This window comes from Apis cerana, linkage group LG4 (assembly GCF_029169275.1).
Source record: "Apis cerana isolate GH-2021 linkage group LG4, AcerK_1.0, whole genome shotgun sequence".
NCBI lineage: Eukaryota > Metazoa > Arthropoda > Insecta > Hymenoptera > Apidae > Apis > Apis cerana.
Window position 1 is genome coordinate 7,644,676 of NC_083855.1, and position 19,511 is coordinate 7,664,186.

General features: G+C 36.9%; 1 protein-coding gene and 1 long non-coding RNA gene across 9 annotated transcripts in view; one reads left to right on the forward strand and one right to left on the reverse strand.

Annotated features, from left to right (window-relative positions):
* Positions 1-19,511, reverse strand: part of LOC114577240 (uncharacterized) — a 107,753-nt gene that overhangs the window by 82,980 nt on the left and 5,262 nt on the right. The gene's annotated exons all lie outside the window — the stretch shown is intronic.
* The window catches only part of LOC107995644 (uncharacterized), a 148,070-nt gene continuing 128,588 nt past the window's right edge, over positions 30-19,511 (forward strand). For 3 of the 8 annotated variants that reach the window (XR_009829517.1, XR_009829518.1, XM_017053279.3), the window contains exon 1: positions 30-6,977. Coding sequence is in view for 6 of the 8 variants with exons in the window: in XM_017053279.3 (XP_016908768.2) it covers positions 4,874-6,977 (2,104 nt within the window). In the remaining 2 variants the exon portion in view is untranslated. The remainder of the gene's footprint in view (positions 6,978-19,511) is intronic. The other 5 variants (XM_062073894.1, XM_062073891.1, XM_062073892.1 and 2 more) reach the window with 5 other exon arrangements.

Below are 19,511 nucleotides of genomic sequence, written 5' to 3' on the forward strand. Positions count from 1 at the left end.
ATACCGAAGTAAAACTTTTCATCTCTTAACATTCTACAAAAATTTATATTATAAATCATAATCCAATTGTAACATACTCGAGTACATATATACATATATATATATATCAATGAACGGTCAATGTTCTTCCCATAACTCGACGAAGAAAAATAAGCAAAACATTTTAAAATTCCATTCGTTAAATCTCTATCCTATTTATAAAACACGTCATCTAAAATTTAATACTTAACACTTTCATCTTTTAACATTCTAGCAAAATTTATATTATAAATCGTAACACATTTGTACCTAATAAACACTCAATATTCTTCCTAGAGCTCAGCTCGACGAAGAAAAATAACAAAGACATTTTAAATTATTCCATCATCACTAAAACTTCCATAACAATTTCTTCCATCTCTTAACATTCTACAAAAATATACATCATAAATCATAATCCAACTGCAACATACGTATCCGATAAACAGTTATATTACAACTCATAATCCAATTGTAATATATACATATCCCATTATACGTATCAATAAACGATCAATATTCTTCAGAACGTATCTAAACGAAGAAAAACGTGGAAAACAAGGCATTTTAAAATTCCACTCCCGCTGTTGGAAGCGAGTGGCAGTGGGCATGCTTCGCGCGCGGATGGAAGCGTGCAGGAGCGCGCGATATTCGTGACACATCCCACGTGCTGGCATTCCCTCATCCTATCCACCGGATCCCACGGGATTTATTTTAGGATCGGCACGACGGGAGCGTGGGTTTTCACAAGCGGCAGCGGCGAAAGCGAGGCCCAGTGAATCCGCGGCTGGCTCGTAAGCGAGTCGCACGAGGATCGAGGGGCGCGCGATGTCTCAACTTCGATAATCGATCGATCGAACGATCCAACGAACGAACGAACGTGCCTTATTCTCGCGTCTCCAGGACGATTTTCAATTCTTTCCACACTGTTCGAATTCGTTAGGGTTCGTTTTAAGATTTTTCGCTCTTTTGGGAGGGAAAAATGGTTCATGTAATTTAATTACATCACATATTTTTCGTGAATTTTTGATTTAGTTTTTGGTAAGGAGAATTTGTAAGAAGAAAAGTCGTGTTTTGAAATTTTTTTTTAAACAGTATGGAGGGAATCAGATAAGTTATATTTTGTCGTTTTTAAATTGGAAATTTATGCATCTTGAGACGTATCAAAGCGCTTGTTTTTGATGTTTACTTGATGTTATAAATGGAAAATCGACAAAGACGGGCTTCCTCAAAGCTTCCTCTAAACTAAAATATCTTCGTGTTCTATTCAATAGGCGATAGATGTGAACTAGGTCAGAATTACGTTTCAACGTTTCTAGGTCTATCTATTCTCGAATTATTCTAAATATGGCATAGCGAAACGCTCCTGGAGCCCAGTGAAAATGAAAAAGTAGTTGACAGCCTATTCCTTCCGGTCGTATTTCTTCAAAGCGTTGAATAATATACACGCAATAACGATTGACACGTATTCCCCGTTGTGTGTATTGTAAAATCTGTATTCATAGACAAGAAACATATTTTAGTTTAGCTTTGTTCTTGGCAATGAACGTGTTGACGACCGTTCCCTATTTTCATCAAAATAATCTTATGTTCGATACCACAACTGTTAAAATTTCATTCCAATAAATAAAATTATACTTAAACGATCTTTCATCGTATATCACACTAAATATATACTTTTAGAAATTTACATTCAAATAAAGAGAGATAGAGTGAAATTTTAGAATCTTCAAGAATATGTCAATCATTGTCCATTTCCGTAACTCTATTCTTAAATTAATTTCGTAACACTCTGTACCTCTATTCCTCTCCATTCCTCTCAAAACTAGTCTCCACTCTCACTCGTCGATCGACAACTCCCCTGACGTTCACCTGGCCGTTTGTCAAGAATCGACGAGCGTATTGGCCCAAGCGACGAGTTTTTCATTTGGACCGACTACATCTTCCAAGATATTTCGAGACGCGTGTCGCTCTCGATGGAAACCGGGACACCTTCATCCTCCTCTTTACTTTAGTTCAAACTGCCACGACCAAACATCGCGAGAAGGAAATCTTCTGAAAAACTCCTCCCCCACTTTTCGTTTATTGATCTTCCACCAAGATCGGCCTCCTGTTGTTCCTCCTCGTAATATTTGGTTAGCGAATCGGGCCTTCCATTCCTGGTAGCCTGCCTGCGTGGGCAGAGATGGACGAGAATTTCGAAAACAAGTTAAATAATAAAGTCGATAGATAAACAACTACGGATAAGTATTATTCGAGTAATTTTATTAAAAAAAAATGTAATTAAATTAACACACGCGGTGAAAATAAAAATAGTGGTTACATTTCTATCTCAACAATCGATAAGAGGAAAAATATACGAAGTCTGTTAACTTAACTTTGGTGTTGAACTCGTAACTTTACTCCAGATTATTTAACCGATTAATTCCTCAACCTGTTAGCGCCTGTGGAACGAGAGAGAGAGAAAGAGAGATTTTTGATGGGCAGCCCCGCTGGAAAAATCTCGATGGCGAGCGCGATTTCACGCGCGATTATTTATAACCGGGTGCTTGTAAACACGCGTACTTTGGCGTCGGCCGCGAACCGCCCGCCATTTCTTCGCCAGTTACCGATGCACAAACGAACGGTGAACGTTGCTCCACCGTTTCTTGCCAGACGTCTATTTCGATGGCAGCTCGCTGGTGTAGCGGTCACTTCGATTCGCTCGTTCGATCGAATTCTCCTCGAATTCTCAGCTGGATCAGTGAAAGAATCGTAGCTGGCTTTTCGTTCGCGAGTGGTTTCGTGATAGTGGTGAAAAATTGAGAAGTGAATCGTACTGTGCGTGGAACGATTGAATTGGAAAAATAAATTCATTATACGGAAGAATACCGACTGACTATCGTTTTCTTAAATTTCACGATTTCAAATTATCGATATCAAAAATTTCGAATCTAACAGGAGAGGAATAATAAAATTAGAATCTTCGAAAAAGAGAAAAGAATTTTTTTTAAATGTTAAATCGAAAAGAAATTGTTTAACGAGAAAGAGAATTTCTTTCTGTCATGTCTGTCCGCCATTAGACCGTCGCACCGGCCCATATTATTCTCACGTAGAGTCGCGTTACCCGTTTTTTCAAGAGGCGAGACAAGCATCTCTCCATACGTTTGGAACCTCGTCCCGGTGGAAAAAGAACTGGGCGGGCGTGGATGCTAAACGCGAGCATAGCGAAGCGGAACACGGTTGGGGAGATGGTACGAGACCGTTTCGGAAAAAGATCCCAAAGCCAAACTCGATTCTGACAGATTGCCAAGCGTCTGAGGTCGCGGTTACGTAAGGGAGACGTTAACTCGTTCGATCCACGATTCGAACAATAATAATCCACGGAGCGGATATCATGCTGGCCGTGTCTGCAAGAGATTCGAGCAAGTTGGATAAGCGGATCTGTGGAACGAGCGCAAACGGTGGACGGATATGGAACACGGTGCGTGCGATGATTCGATTCTTGTGACACGTTGGTGGTCGATCGATGATTAGTCGTGATGGGATTAAGTAAACCGTGTGGACTCACTGATTTTTCCACCAGTGGAAAATTATTGTTTATTTTTATTTCTTTTCTTCGTTTCAACGTTGGAAGAAACGCGTTTATTTTAACTGGAAGGGAAAAGGGGGAAATGTTGGAAAGCGAAGAAAGAAGCGAATGAGAATATTTGGATATTTTTTTCTCGGGGAAATATTTTTGCTTTGAGTGAAAATATTTTCTCGTTTTATATTTGCAAGTTTGGATTTATTTCAAAGTAATTTAAAGGAAAGGGAAAGTGGAGTAAGAATATTTCTCGAAACTTGGAAACTTTGGTTTTTATAAAATGGGAAAATAAACGTAAAGTAATTTGAAAGTGAAAAATTGGAAAAGTGAATACATTGGAATACGTTTATTGAAAATTGCGAAGTAAATGTTTACTTATAATTTAGAAATAAATATATTTTTTAAAGTGGCCGATAAAGTGAACGACTTGATATTAAAATAATTAGAGTGAGAAAAGAAATAAAGTGAATAGTAAATTGAATGAATTTCGATTATTCGTTTGAGAGGATTAACAATAATTTTGAAATTTTCATGGCAACAAATAAAATCGTGTTAAAATCGTACGAGAACAAAACATTTTCTTAATATATTTTTCGATATTTCCAAATCGACACGAATAAATTTCTAAATGAATATCTCAATGTTGATATTCGCTTTTTGTGAAAGTGCTTTCGCCTCTTTCACGCGTGTTTTCAAATCAAAGCTAGCATTTGAGCAGAATGGCGAAGAAAATTCTTATCATCCTGAAGAAACTTTAAATCATTCAAGATCGCGTACACTTTAAGATAAATTTAATCACGCGCAATATAAACTTAAATAAAAAGTTTTACTTTCCAAAATTCAGAATCATATATATCTTTGTACAAATACAACGAGAAAACTATATTTCCTCAAAAATATTAACCAAAGAATCGCGCATTCCTCCCAAATTATTTCCAAGAAGAAAATCGAAAACCAGTTTCATCGAAAAACGAACGCATCGACCTCCTCTTACTCGACAACAATTTATATACACAAAATAACGCGTGTATGTAAGATCGAGCTTAAAACCTCGACCAAATCGAACGATCGAACGAATGATAAAAACTAATTAAATTTCGACGATCACCTCCCTTTCTAAAAATCACCCGATAACGCTCATTCACGAGTAATAAATTGATCCAGAAAAAAAGAAAAAACCGAACTTTCCGCCGAAGTCGTTAAGAATTCGCGAAAAAGGGGATTGGAAGGTGATCGAACCTTTGAAAGAAGAAGAAGAAAGAGGAGGAGGAGGGCTCGAGAACCGGAAACATGAAGAACGGTCACCCGATTATAACAGCGACGTCTTCGTCGAGCCTGGCCAATCCGGATTCCACGTCCTCCAACGAGCCTGCGGAACCGATCATCAGATTGAAGCTGGACAAACCGCTCAACTGGGAGTGGGAGCTGACCACGTCCGCGGACACGCTTCCTGTCATCCAGCTGTTGGACAAGGACGGCCGCGTTCTGGTCGAGACCAGTGGGCGCACGGCCCAGCGGGCCAGGGGCTCGTTTCGAGAGGGCCTCAAGTCGCACGAGGAGTTCCAGACGAGCGAGGGACACTCCGTTTCCTCCTCCTTCGCGTCCTCCTCCGCGTCCAGCCCTCCGCCACCGGCGGTTCCCGTGCAAGGGAACAGGAACGTGGACGGGTTCAGCAGCAAGTTTGGCACGTTTCAGCTGGGTTACAAGCCCAGGAAGTCGAGGAGCGAGGTGTCGATGAAGGAGAGGGATAAGAAAAGAGGGAGGAGGAAGGATCGAAGGGCCGAGGAGGAGTGGAAAGATTCGAGGAAGTATTCCATGGGCGATTACCTGAGGCAACAGATCATAGACGACCTCGGAAGGAAGGAGACGTTGGGGAAGAGCGCCGAGGAGATCGCGCGAGAGAGGTGCAAGAAGGTGAAGGCCTACCTCAGGAGTCGAAGCGAGACGCTGCCGAGCCTGGTCCACGTGGAGGAGGAAGAGGAGGCAGAGGAATACCCGAGGAAGGGAGAGGCGATGGGCAACGCGCAAATTTTGAGGGAGGACGAGGAAGCTGAGAGCGAGTGGAGGAAGAAGAAGAAGGAGGAATTGGAAAGGGTAAGGTCGTTCCTACGAAGGAAGATACAGCAGAGGATGGAGTTGGAACGATCCGGGAGCGACGGGAGATCGACGGGTATTCAGAAGAGGTACTCGTATTACGGCGAGGCGGAGGAGCAGCGGGGTTATCGCACTCGAAAGGTGCAGAGCGAGACGAGCGTGATCAGGTTCGATCGGGAAACTGTTGAGAGGGATAGGCAGAAGGGGAGGCAGATGGAGAGATGGTCGAGGGCCGTGGACAACAACAGGTCTCGTTCCAGGGATAAGTCCGGGCAAAAAGCGTACGGACGTTCGAGGAGCGAGACGATCCTCGAGGAAGCGGGCGGCGGTCGAGAGCGGAGCTTGGACGCGAGGGATTCGGCCGAGAAACGGAAGCTGTACCGAAAGACGAGGAGCGACGCGTTGGTGGGCCAGATGGGCGGCAGGAGCGCGGACTCCTCGGAGCAGGAGGGGGACCGTTGGAGGGGGAGGAGGCAGGACACGGCGGTGATGGACGAGAGCTGGCGCGAGTACAAGGAGAGGAAGAAGCAGGAGAGGTTGCGTCGCGACGCGGAGGGGAAGGAAGAGGATTTCAGGTGGAAGGACGCTCCGTGCACTTTCCACGATTGCAAGATCTGTCAGAATCTGAGGGATTGCGTCGTGAATCCCGTGCGGGGGGAGAAGCAGACGAGAAGTCCCGGGAGCCCAGAGAACGGCGGGAGGGATCGGGACGATTCTTCCGAGCTTCTGATTTCTCTGAACGATTCCGCGAACGAGGAAGGCCGAGCGAGTACCAGTCTTAGGGGGGAGGTCGATGCCTCCCCGAAGAATCACGTACTCGTCAAGGTTCGAGCGAGGAGTCGCGAGGCTCACTCGTCTAACGTGAATTCGCCTGATTGCGGTTACAATACGATTCCTAAGAAGACTTTTAACGATTACAAGGAATTGTACGCGAGATCGAACGTGAAGAAGAGCGACACGTTTAAGATCGTGGATGGAAGCGAGGGGATCGAGGAAGGTGTTGAGGAGGAGGAGGAGGAGGAGGAGGAAGAGGAGGAGGGAGGGGTCGTTGGGGATGGATCGATCGACAGTTTCGATTATTCGAACGGCGAGGGTGTGTTGACGAACAAGTCGAACGAGGATATCGCGAGGGATTACTTTAAAAGGGTGTACGAGTTGTTGAAGAGACGGCAGAAGGAGGCGAGGAGGGTCGCGGAGAAGCAGGAAGTGGCGGGCCGCGATGATTCGTCGTCGTCTAATTACGCGGAGAAGGTGCAAAAGAGGAGACTGCGGAGAAAGAAAAAGGAACGGGGCACGCAAGGTAAGAAACGAGAACTTTGATGTTTTGTTCCTCTGCTTTTGGAATGCAAAGATGCGTTCTGCCTCTTTCGAACGATTCGACGTAGTGGAAGTAATTAATAGGTTTCTTTCTCCTCGTTTTCCCCCGTCCAAGGAACTCGTCTAATTGCGAAATTGACGAGTGATAATTAATACGAACAATTTTTTCGTATAAACTTTATATCGATAATAAATTAAATCCAAGTATCGTTTTTCTTTAAAATATTTCTTTTCTACAGCGCGCAATTGTCACGAAATAACGAATAATACGAATAGTTACACGTAGTATCTATTTGATTTCCATTTTGTAGGATCAATTAACAATTCCATCGAGAATCTAAATACATCTGATTCACGATTCTAATTTACTCGAACTTGTCTCGAATACTTCGCACAATTCGCTACTCCTAAAACTCCTATAATTACGCAAGCTAATTGAAAAGGAAACACGGTCGTTCAAAGAAACAGCGCCATTAAGATATCCACTTCACCGAAGAAACACATTTCTTCCTAATTATACGAAGAGATAGATACACACAAAGAGAGGGTACAAAAGATTTCTCGCCCCATCGTCAAAATATTCTTAATCGTCAACGCGTTAACAGAGACGTTTTTCCATTATTTTCTTAATGGAAAAACTTTAAGCAACTTTTTTCAACCTCGTTTTTCGACCTGTTCTTCTTTTATTTACGCGACACGGGCTTCTCGGAATATCACAGAAATATATCCACCGGTGCATTACGACGAAACTTTCGTGTTATCGAAGCTTGTTAAACGTTATACGCACATTTTATCTTGAACAATGTCGTCACGAGGTCGAGAATGGACGCGGGAGAATTTTAGGGAAGGAAAAGAAGAGCGACTGAAATAAACGCTGGTTCAATCGATGGCTCCCTCGTGTGTTCTTGCGTGGCAAGCGCTGTAAATCCTTCTGGAATTCGCTTGGGATAATCTGATACAAACGGTGCTCGAGCTGGTATTAAGATTTCTTTTTTTTTTTTTTTTTAAATAAAAGAAAAATAAACGAAATTTTTTCTTATTCTTATTTTATTTATTTTTTTAAATAAAATTTTATTTTTTTAAATAAAATTTTATTTTTTTAAATAAAATAAGAATAAGAAAAAACAATTGAAGTAAGTTTGGGTGATGTGGAAATTTAAAATTCTGATCACTAATTTAAATGATGGGTAGTTTAATTTATTTATCGATATTTATCGAGTAATGATATTAATAAACGATTCACGAGTTTACGTTGTATTACATTACGTGAGGAAAGAATTTCGTATTTGATATCCGAATCTGAAATGCAATAGCTTGATGGGATTGCTCGATTGAAGTAAAAATTCTCCGTTCGAATTTATAAAGAATATTGAACTTTATAAGAAATTCGTAATGGAGACTTTATAAAATCATCGATACAGGTATTCAATTAAAGATTAATTATATATCACAAGTTATAACTTAATTTAATTTTCTGAGATTACTAATCGTGATTGAGTTATCAATTTATGAGATTAATGTTTGGCCGAAGAAATATATATATATATTAAAACACAATTTAATAATTCGTTCAAAACAAGAGAAAGAAAATAAGAAAATTTTTATTGAGATCTTTTATCGATCTATTCGAAAAATTTATCAAATTTTATTATTAAATAACACGAGTTTGAATAATAAACGAGTAGGTATCATTGAAAATTTGGTCACGTCCACGTAGGTAGTTAGATATAGCGGGTGTTCAATTCTCATCGGAAATTGGATTACGCGCTCTTTGAAGCTTTTAGTGATTTCTCGAGCCGAGTATTTCAACCAAATGCCCAACGAAATAAAGGTCGGATTAAAGTGGCTTTTAAACGCTTGCTGACATTTCACCTATCGTTCGATAACGTCGCAAACGAATTTGCAATCCGGGAATAAACCGAATAAGTCGGTGACTAATCAACGATACTTCGATTAATTCGATGGAAAGTAGCGCGATTAAAATTGTATCGTTTCGAGACGACACGAAAATTCGTTGGTTCGTGGAAAAAAAAAAAAAAAGAACTTTTAATCATTTTAAAACTCGGAACAATTTTAGAAAAATATTTTTTACGAATTATTGGTTAAACAATTCCAAACTGTATTGGAAAAATATTGTTGCCAAATATTTATCTTTTTCCAGTTATCACGTACGAGTTATTAATAGATATTGAAAAAAAAAAATTGTGTAGAAAATACGTTAATAAAAATATGACGAAATTTAATTCTGAAATTTAACGATAAATTGATCGTTTATCGATAGTCGAAAGGATATTCTTAGGAATATTATTTACATAATTTTTATTAATTTGCATAATTATCGAGATTTAATTCTGAAATTTGACGATAAATTGATCGTTTATCGATAGTCGAAAGAATATTCGAATGCTATTTACATAATTTTTATCGATTTTTACATAATTATCCTTTTCTTTCCACAAATCTGGCATGTTTTTTTAAGCAAGTCTATATTAAATTCGTACAGTCCTTCGTTAGGACACGCTATGAATTCAAATAATGGCTTTTTAGTCTGCAAATAGGCGCATAAAACAAAACTGCTGTGCATGCACTATTCTCCTTTGTTGAATAACCGTTTGTGAGCACGAAACGCAATCACGATAAGCTTCACTACGTGCGCACTATTACTTCATGATGAATGTGTATTATTTTTGGCGCTAACTGAACGTTAATCTCGTGTTGGTAGTAGTAATTAATAAACGGCATTTTTTTTTTTTTTTTAAAGGAAGATCTGGCGCGAAAAGGAAAAAAAAGCGCTTTCACGACACGAAAATAAAATTCTTCGAGAAAATATTTGAAGTTAAATGAACCGGAAGAATTCGATTATCCTGCGAATATAATTCTTATAAATATTCCCGACGTGTTTTAAATTCTCTTAATCCTTTGCTGTAAAATTTAATCAATATTTAACAATTTTCTAAGATTCTAAGATTCAGACGAATCTTAGAAACCAACTAGACGTTATAAGTTATAAAACAAAGGATTAAAAATTGAAAATCCTAACAGATTTAAAATAATTGCCTTGATAAATTATCATCGCGTTTCTATTAACAAAAGTATATACGATTATATATTTCCATTTTAAACAAACCCTTTTCAAAAAAGACTTGCAAAACTTATTATTCAATATAAATTTAAAATTTATTTATTCAATATAAATTTAAAATTTTATTATTCAATATAAATTTAAAATACATTCTCGATAAATTTACGAAAAAAATATTCACGTCAAAGAATATTGGAGTTGTTATTACCTAAGCTAAAATTCTCCCATACGTCTTTTTTTCTTTTTTTTTTTTTTTTTCTAACGGAACAAAGATATAGCCTGACCCAATTGCAAGACTCGTATTGCACACTTGCGCCCATATATTTTCTCCTTCTCCCCTTTTACGATCTCTCTCATTCAATTTGGACAAACAACACGAATATTTCCATAATACCGGTTCATTCAAAATTTTGAACAGCGTATTATTAGACTCAACTCGAATTCCCCATTTAACTATCTACCATGCTTCTCTGTATTGCCATTGCGTCTCATTTATATGTACCACCACCCTCATTCGTATCCACTACCCTCATTTGAACGCAGGGAACGCGCGATTTCAAAGAAAATCAACACGGTGTCGCCCGCATCGATCAATTTAACCACCGCGAATTTAATTATATCCAGCTCGTATGCGTCGACGTATACTCGGAGGATTTCATCAGGAGAATGGTGGGGCAAATATTTAATAACTCCATTTTGAAGGAGTAGTGGAGGGGAATAGTATGTGTGGGATCAAGTATAAAGCAAACAAGTTCGAATGTTCGAATCGATTAGATTCGTATCTTTGTAAGTATTTTGAAAAAATATTTATTTGAAATTAATTATCTTCGATATTTTTAATTAATGTGGAAACTTGAAAATTGGAAAATAGATTAAATTGAGGATCGAACGAGGTTTAAAGATTTGTGATTATTTTGAAGTTTTTTTTTTGTAATACCATTGTGTTGATAAAAGTACTTATTTAGTTTTTACTTGAAATTCGTATCGACGACAAACAACCACAATTTTAATGCAAACAATCACTTTGATAGTGGCAATGTGATTTTAATTCCAAGTTTTGTTAAAACCTTGTCTATAAATGAATAAATTCGGCTCAGATTTTTCTATTAAACTTGTATTATGTTAATTGGAAGTAAGAAGAAAATAATTACCGCGAAATAGGTAATCGATAGAATAATTTTGATCAAGAAGTCGTCTCTTCTTGGTGGAAGAACAGTGACACAGTTGGTGACAGGGTTTCAGCTAAAAAGATTAGCGGCGCGCCTTCGACCAGGAAGTCTCGTGAAAATCAGCTGAAAGCTCTGCGAATCTCTGTCTCTGATGCGACTCCTGTTTTTCTCTTTCTTCCTCACTTGACTTTCGTCTTGTTTCCCGTCTTTTTTGCCTTCGGATGATCGTCAACTACTTCTGAAAATCTTTCAGAGGCCGAGATAATTGATACTGTCTCCTTTCCCGACAAAGTTTTACACGAAACTGGGCTGCTACAAGCGATTCTGGAGAACAATGAGATTTTGTTTTGCTTCGACTGACTTTTTTTCCTCCACTGCCTTTTGAAAGTCGGTGGCAGATTTTTATCGAGGCGAGTTCAAAAGTTTGAAACGCGAATGGATGAAACGAACAGAACGTGAGGAAAAATATATATATATATATATGGAATAATATTCCATAAAAATAACAGAAATCGTAGACTGAAAGTCAAAGCGTTGTGGTTTCTTCAATTCTTATTTTGATAATATTATATCATTCGTGAAAGAATAATATAAATTAAAGATTCGATAAAAATGAAAAAAAACTATGTTTTTAATCATCTATTAATCAAGTCGACGGGATTAGGGGGGATAGATTATGATCATCCCTTAAATATTCCCCGGTTTCAAAAGACAGAGTCGAGCTCGATTCTCAAAAGCAAAATGAAACTCTTTTGATCCGGTGGTATATCCGCCTTGAAAGTGTCTGGGAATTAATGGGAAGATCGTATTTTAGCGGTGACTACTATCAGATAAAGGAAGGATTACACAGGATTGGTAGCGTGCCCAACGTCTACGGGAAGAAAATAGAACCCTTTGAGCTTAAATACTCACATGTTGGCTAATGTGGGATACGTGTAAGCTGGGGAAAGCTTATTACATAATTGATGATATTGTAAACGTATTAATATGAATGGCGCATTAATAATAGGATTACGTTTGTTTGTTATTGCATTACTACGTTATGATAATTAATACATCGTATAACGGTGACTTTTTAATTATAATTCTGCGATTTATACGATAACTTTATATGATCCATCGTATAAAATGCTCTAAATAAAGGAATTGGCACGATATTCGAAAGATTAATCTCGAAACGAAATGTTTGAATGGTGGGTACGCTCTCGTTAACGATGCTTTCACCATGTTGATGGAGTACTTGTTTGATTTATTGTGTACAGATGGAATATATTTGTGCTGAACTACGACGACTCGTCTACGGGGTCGCCCAAAGTTGTTTGGCGCTTCCAGTTCCATTCCACTGGTCAATTGGACAAATTTATATCTCGAATAATTCTATGATTTTTACGATGACAGCTCTCTTGAAAAGCTAGGTCGTTACGTTGCGTTAATATCATTGAAAATTCTTCAAGAGAACATTCTTATCTTCCATTTTTCCCCAAATACGAAAGACACGTTCTAAAACGTAAACACCTCTGAAAACCTCAACTCAAAATCAAAATGATGCACATCTTCCTAAAAAGCTACCATTTTCAACTTGAATCACACCGAATTATTATTAAAAATAATAATAAAACATCTGATTTTGCAACGGCAATCTTCGTTGTCACACCTAAATGCAAATAAAATGGCGTCGAAATCACGGAGTCGAAAGTCGACCTCTCACAGGTTTATACCTCTCCCTCGAGCAGAGACGAGGGTGTTCGAGCATGAAATGGATATTATAATATAACCATTCACCCGGCGTGTATTCAGAGCGCGTTTCGCAGTTCGTTCTGGCGACGTTGCTCACGTCCCTGTTGAAACTGTTGGCATTAACTCGAAAGTGTTTAGCAGTTCTTGTCGCGTAACTATCGGTTTGATCTCGGACGTTTGCATGTAAAAGGAAACATCAACTTGTTGCTAGACGCGAGGCGATACGCCGCATTTCACGTTGGCATTGTAACAATTGGCGAGTGCCATCCCTTATAAATCGCGTTCCGTTTTAAACATCGCCGCCATATTTGCCAATATGCCGCGAAATTCGAACAACCTTCGTGAAAATGGATTAACCTTGCTAATCTATAATCGTTTCAAACGATTACGTGGACGTGGTGCGTTTATTCCCATTTTTAACATCGTCTTAAACGATGTTAGACTTGCGCAGGATATTTGTTTGTTCTATTTCGAGTAACGAGAATGAAACTAGAGGATAAATTAAATTTTCAAATTAATTGTTTTAAAAGTGGATGCAGTGCATTTGTTTTTTTTTTTATTGCAATCTTTTAATTTAACGACAATGCAAGCGAGATTAAATTAAAGTTTAAACGTAGATGTTGCGTTTGTATTATTGTTGATTGAAATTGTTATTTTAATTTTTAATTAGATGTCGTAGTAACGATACAATACACATGAGAGAATTTTATTAAAATTGCTTGAGATACGATCTTCTGATTTCCGTTAAATTTCGAAGGATTTTTTATATCTTTTATATAACGAATTTAATTATTATCGGTGTTAATTGTATAAAACAGATTTAAAACTTGGAATAATTGTGTAAAAAAGAAAAAAATAATAGAATTTGTACCTTGCAATTTTTAAAAGAGAAAAAAAACATACGTCTGAAACATTTAAAAATTTAATCCGCGAATAAGAGAGATTACGAGAGAAGAAAATTTAAAAAAAAAATAAAAAAAAACTCTACCTAATAGCTTAAAAACTGGCGACATGAAGATATAAAAGATCGTTTTACATTTCCTTTCTCCAGATGATCTAATCTCAATTAAAATCGTTATTTGAAAAAAGCAATCTTTACAATCTTAGATCTCGAAACCGCTTTAATAATTACATTATCCCAATTCCCAATTTAAACTTGCAAAATTGCCTATGAAACCGACCCGTGGAAACTTCCACTTCACTTGCCATTTCAAAAAAAATTGTCTCGCCGCCTGTATTTCCGCGTCGCGCCGCAGCTACTTTCAGAGCACGTGCAACGACGTATACGTGGCTGGCGTGCAGCATAAGTGCATCGTGGATTTTTCGAACAACACACCGACAGAGCCGGCCTCTCTCCCGCCGTTCTAATCATCGCTGGGGTAAATTGCTGCTATCCAACCTGGTTCTTGCAGTCCTATATCAAAGCCCTCTTCCGTAACGATAAGAACGGGTTAACGAGAGTCTCTTGCGAGAGCTTCCCTTCCCTTTAATCAAAACACGTCGTATCAACGAGCGCACAGGGTCGCACACAACCACCACGGTATGCGGCAAGTTCCTGGCTACGCACAAAGTAGAGTACGGGCTGAAAAGAGGCATGGAGAGATTGCAACAAGAAATTTCATCGAGATGCGATTACCTCGTCTACTTTCCTGTTGCATCTTATTGAAAAAAAGAATCGACGATTTTCCTCCCGTGATTGATTCGAAGTTCTTTTTCTTCGCGAGGTTGAGTAATAATTTTTTAATCCAGTTTATATCTATACAAACGATATCGATTTCTTTCGATGAAACAATGAAAAGGACGAACGAAATTTGTTTTATGTAAAGAATTGGTATTTTTTAATTAGAAAAAAGGGAAGAAAGTGGTTGTCGTGAATGTCTATGAATGGAGGGAGTCAACTCGAATTCAAAGATCGTGTAATCTTAGAAATCTGCTTATGTAAGAATTTTATTGAGTTTCGTAATTGTGGTTCCATGTATTGGTCGAAATTCATTAAAAAAAAAATGAATATTTAGAATTATTATTCGGTAAACAAAAATATTATAACTAATTTATCCGTAATATCACGTTTCACAAACGATTGAGCAATTATTCTGGAAATATTCTATCTTTATATTACGTATACGAAAAGATGATTACAATGATCGATGATGTCTCGGAAGTTGAAGGAAGTATTTTTGCATTCAAGTGCAAGGGAACACGGCCAATTTTCCGCAGTTAGATTTATTTTTGGAAGAAAATGCGACATCGATTTAATCGTCTTATACATTCCATATCGAGGCCGAGTAAAAATATTCAAATATAATCTCGTAACACAACAATTGTTTAAATGCCTCTATTTATATTTATTAAAAAATTCGATAAATTCGAAAATTCGTTTAACAAGATAAGGAAATAAAATTCTTAATTCTGTGACGAGCGGGGCGATGCCAGAAATCGTATTCGACTTGAAGAGGAAAAAAAAAAAAAAAAAAAAGAAAACTAGCATAAACGTCGTTCCACCGTCAAGTATCTTCGAAAGTGAATTTGGCGATCGGCCAGCATCGTCGTTGATTCTACTGCTTGACACGGTAATAGATTTTGCATGTCGGAACAAATATCGAAATGAGAGGCCGAGAAAGAGAGGGAGGGGGGAAAAAAGAAGAAAAAAGAAAGGACGGAGCGGAGGTTTGTTACCTAACTTCCCGCCACGGGCCGGTCGGAAGGACAAACTTTTTATTTCCGGCTAATTGCTGGCTCATTATTTCGAGATCGGGCTCGAGGCGTATGAGTCATTGGTGAATTATCGATAGAGACATCGATGACGTAGGACAGGATGTCCTGAATTCGAACGTGATCGTTCGAACGTTGTCATTTTGATTCACCGGCTCGCGATTTGTTTAAGAGAGGACGGAAATGTTGAACTTGTCGTATTGGCTCTCAGTTCCTTCGATTAAAATTCGCGTTTATTTATTGAACAATTTGTTTAGATTGTTTAGATTTAAGAGATAGAGAGACGGATAGAGAGAGAGAGAGAAAGGATGATTTTCTTTTTTTTATTATCGATCGAATGAAATTTTCGATAGTATAATGATGGGATGTATCTTTTAATCGTTCAAGATGTTTTGCAATGGGGCAATGATAATATTCAGCTTGAGATATGCTATTTGAAAAACTATCCGACTACAATAGGACAGAAATGGTAACAGTGACGCGTGATAATTAATACAAACGATCGCTCGTGTATCCTAACTTCCGTTCGATCGGCTCGCCCGTTACAGTTATACCGAACAATCCATCGTATTAAAAGCATTTATTTATAGTGTCGTTTGAAGCATTGTACACAGCATTAATTTCGTTACGTTATTTCCTCCACTTATTACATTACGAAATGAATCTTAAAATTTTCATTCCCCCTTTCTCTCTCGTGTTTTGTAAAAGGAAAAAATATTTCTAGACACTTTTAGAAAATTGTTCATAAACAACGAGTCGTTATTTCTTACATTCCCTCTTCCCTTATCCTTTCGAAATTGCGATGTTATAAACGATGGAATTACATTTAATGGTCAGGACGATAAGGCAGGAGTGTAACAAGTTTCAGCAGAGCGATCTTGGCATAATGTTATGCTTACTTAAATACAAATATTATCGATACAAGCATAAAGTGGCTTGAAAATTCGGTCAAATGCGAAATTCTCGATTCGATGCTATCATATCAGAAGTAAAAATGATTGGGATAATAAGATTTGAAAATTGATTAAAAAAATAAAGAAAGTATTGTATTCTTGTAAGAATAATTCTTGCAAATAATACGTTGCATCGGATAATTTTTTTTTACAGTTTAAATAATAAAATAAACGCGATAAATTGGTGATCTGTTTGACCTTAGATTCTCCGTCTTGCGTCATACGAGAAACTTAATGTTAATAATGTCGTATCTGAACGATTACATCATCTGTTACAATTCTGCGATATCGTTAAGGAGAGGAGTACACGTGAGTACACGTTCACTGTCTTTACAAACTTCGTTAACATAACGTTTTGGTATACAGCTTGTATACCACTGTTCTGGAACAGATTTATACCAGTTTCGTGAATTCGTGAGACAAAGCTGCTACCTTACCTACCGCTACCTAAGGTTATACCAGCCGTTCATTCTGTGCTGTGCACACACCTACCTGAGTCTATAGTCTTTCAACTTTCTTGAAAGAGAAACAAGGTTGTTTAAAGTGTTACAAACGATATCTATTTGGTATCTTGTTATTACAGAAAACGTTGAATGAATTATGACTACATAAAATGACAATTTATGATATTCGAGTAATAGTGAAGAAATATATATGTATATATATATGTATATGGAGCAATTTATTTTCATAAAATTTAAAAGAGAAGAGTAAACAGATATTATATTCTGCATATGTACGATAATTTCTCATTAATTTATCGTAATTCATCGAATGTTATAAACGAAAAGAATTATAAATCGAAGTGAATGACTCGGATAAAGATCGTAAAAGGCGATAGACGGTACAATTACATTACGCACTGTCGATATACGGTATAATTACATCATATCGTGCCATATCTATGCACTCTGTAATTGTATTCAAAATGCATGAATCAACCGCAGACACCGCATTATTAAAATTAAAAAGTAAGACGTAATTCAAGAGTCTCAATGCCTCGAAGAAAACGTTCTGTCGTGTTTATTGTACAAGGCCACTCATTTTATACTTACAAGTACGACTGCTTTCGATAATGGTTTAAATGTTAATGGAAAAAAAATCGAATCACCTGAACACCAATTCAATCTATATTATAATTAAAACTATCGGAACAATTACGAATCGATTAAAATTAAGATAAAAATATTATAAACATTCACGAGTATATAAAACGACAAATGTATCACTACTCGATATTACAAGGTTAATTACGATGTAATTGTAATTAGTTTATTTTTAAACGATTAACGTATTATCTATATCAGATAAAAAAAAAATTTGAAACGTGTCAACGTATCTAATAAAATAATCAAGCTTAATGAAACTGGGACGTCCCACTTCTTCCTTCTATGACGTCAGATCGTGGTCTTTAAGTGTTACGAATGTGGATACCCAGTAATAATCTTTCGTTAATTATTCATTGAAAATCGATGATCCGTTGTCATTAACGTTCAAAGTCTCGTCCGTTGGTCACGATCGTAAAAAGATATAAAGGATCATGGGAGAAAAAAAAGGCGCTTTAGAAACGAAATGAAGTTGATCGAGCAAAACGAATTGTCTGAAATTCACTTTTATTCCTATTGTACGGTGATTCGAATGTAATATGATTCCATGTCAAAATGCAATTTAATCCATTTATCAAAGAACGAACGAAAATAAACTATGACAAAGTGGTTTTAATGGAGAGAGAGAGAGAAAGAGAGTGATAATTTTACTCTATTCCATTCTTTTCAAATATTTTAAAAATTAAATTTTCTTTTAAAGTTAGATTTCATTGTATATATATATATATATGTTAATGTTAATATCATCTATTGACAAATCGTCTTTTTTAAAAATACGAAGAAAAGTTTTTGTCTGTCAAATTGTCGAATGAATTTTCCAGTTTTATGAAAATATATTCTTGAAAACAACTTTCAACGAGAGAAAAGTTTAAACGATTTATTATACTCATAATACTTTGTCCGATATTTCGTACTTTTGCTTGTATATTTATTTTTAGATACAATAAGAACACCGTTTATATCCTTAGCACATCTTCCTTTATTTGAAACGTTTGAGTTAGCTCCTATTGTTTATTCGTTTCGGTAGTAAGTTTCAGTTTCCCTCTTTTCCGGTGTATCCTTTAAAATCTGATATTCCAGTGGCGCAAACTCAGTTCAAAGGATGAAAGAGAATCATGTTGAAACCATTCGGCTTCGCATTATCCATTTCATTGTACTTGAAATAATTAACTTTTTCGTATTACTTTTTTTCCATTTTTTATTGAATGAAATCATAAAAATAAAATTTATAAAGTAGTTTGAAAATTGTTATTAATATTAATTTTAATTAGCAAGAAAGATTTTGATATACGTTTATAGAAATTGATCGACAAAAAAGTGGTGTTAAATTTTCACACTTTTACGAAGTTTCCTTGCGGAGTAGTTTTCTTACAGGTATCGCGTGCATTGGCAGAATGGAGAAATTCAGTCGTTGTACGTCTTCTTTCGTCGTCGAAGGGCGTAGTTTGATCTCGTATACTTTTCCCCCCATGTTTCGCTTCTTTAATTTTTATCCTTTGACGCGGTCATAGTCGTGTAACTTTTGCTTCCCATATACGTGTTTTCTGTATACTACGTGTAGCGCTCAACTTCCATTCAAATTCAAAATTATATTAAATAAAAAAGAAAAAGAAAAAAAGCATACATTACATCCTTAAGTTGAAGACATTGCTTAATATTTAATTCTTTTCTAAATTATACAAAATGTTCAAAGACAAAATCGATTAGAACAATATTCTCCTCGATATTTCTGTTATTTTTAAGGATAAGAAATTTCAA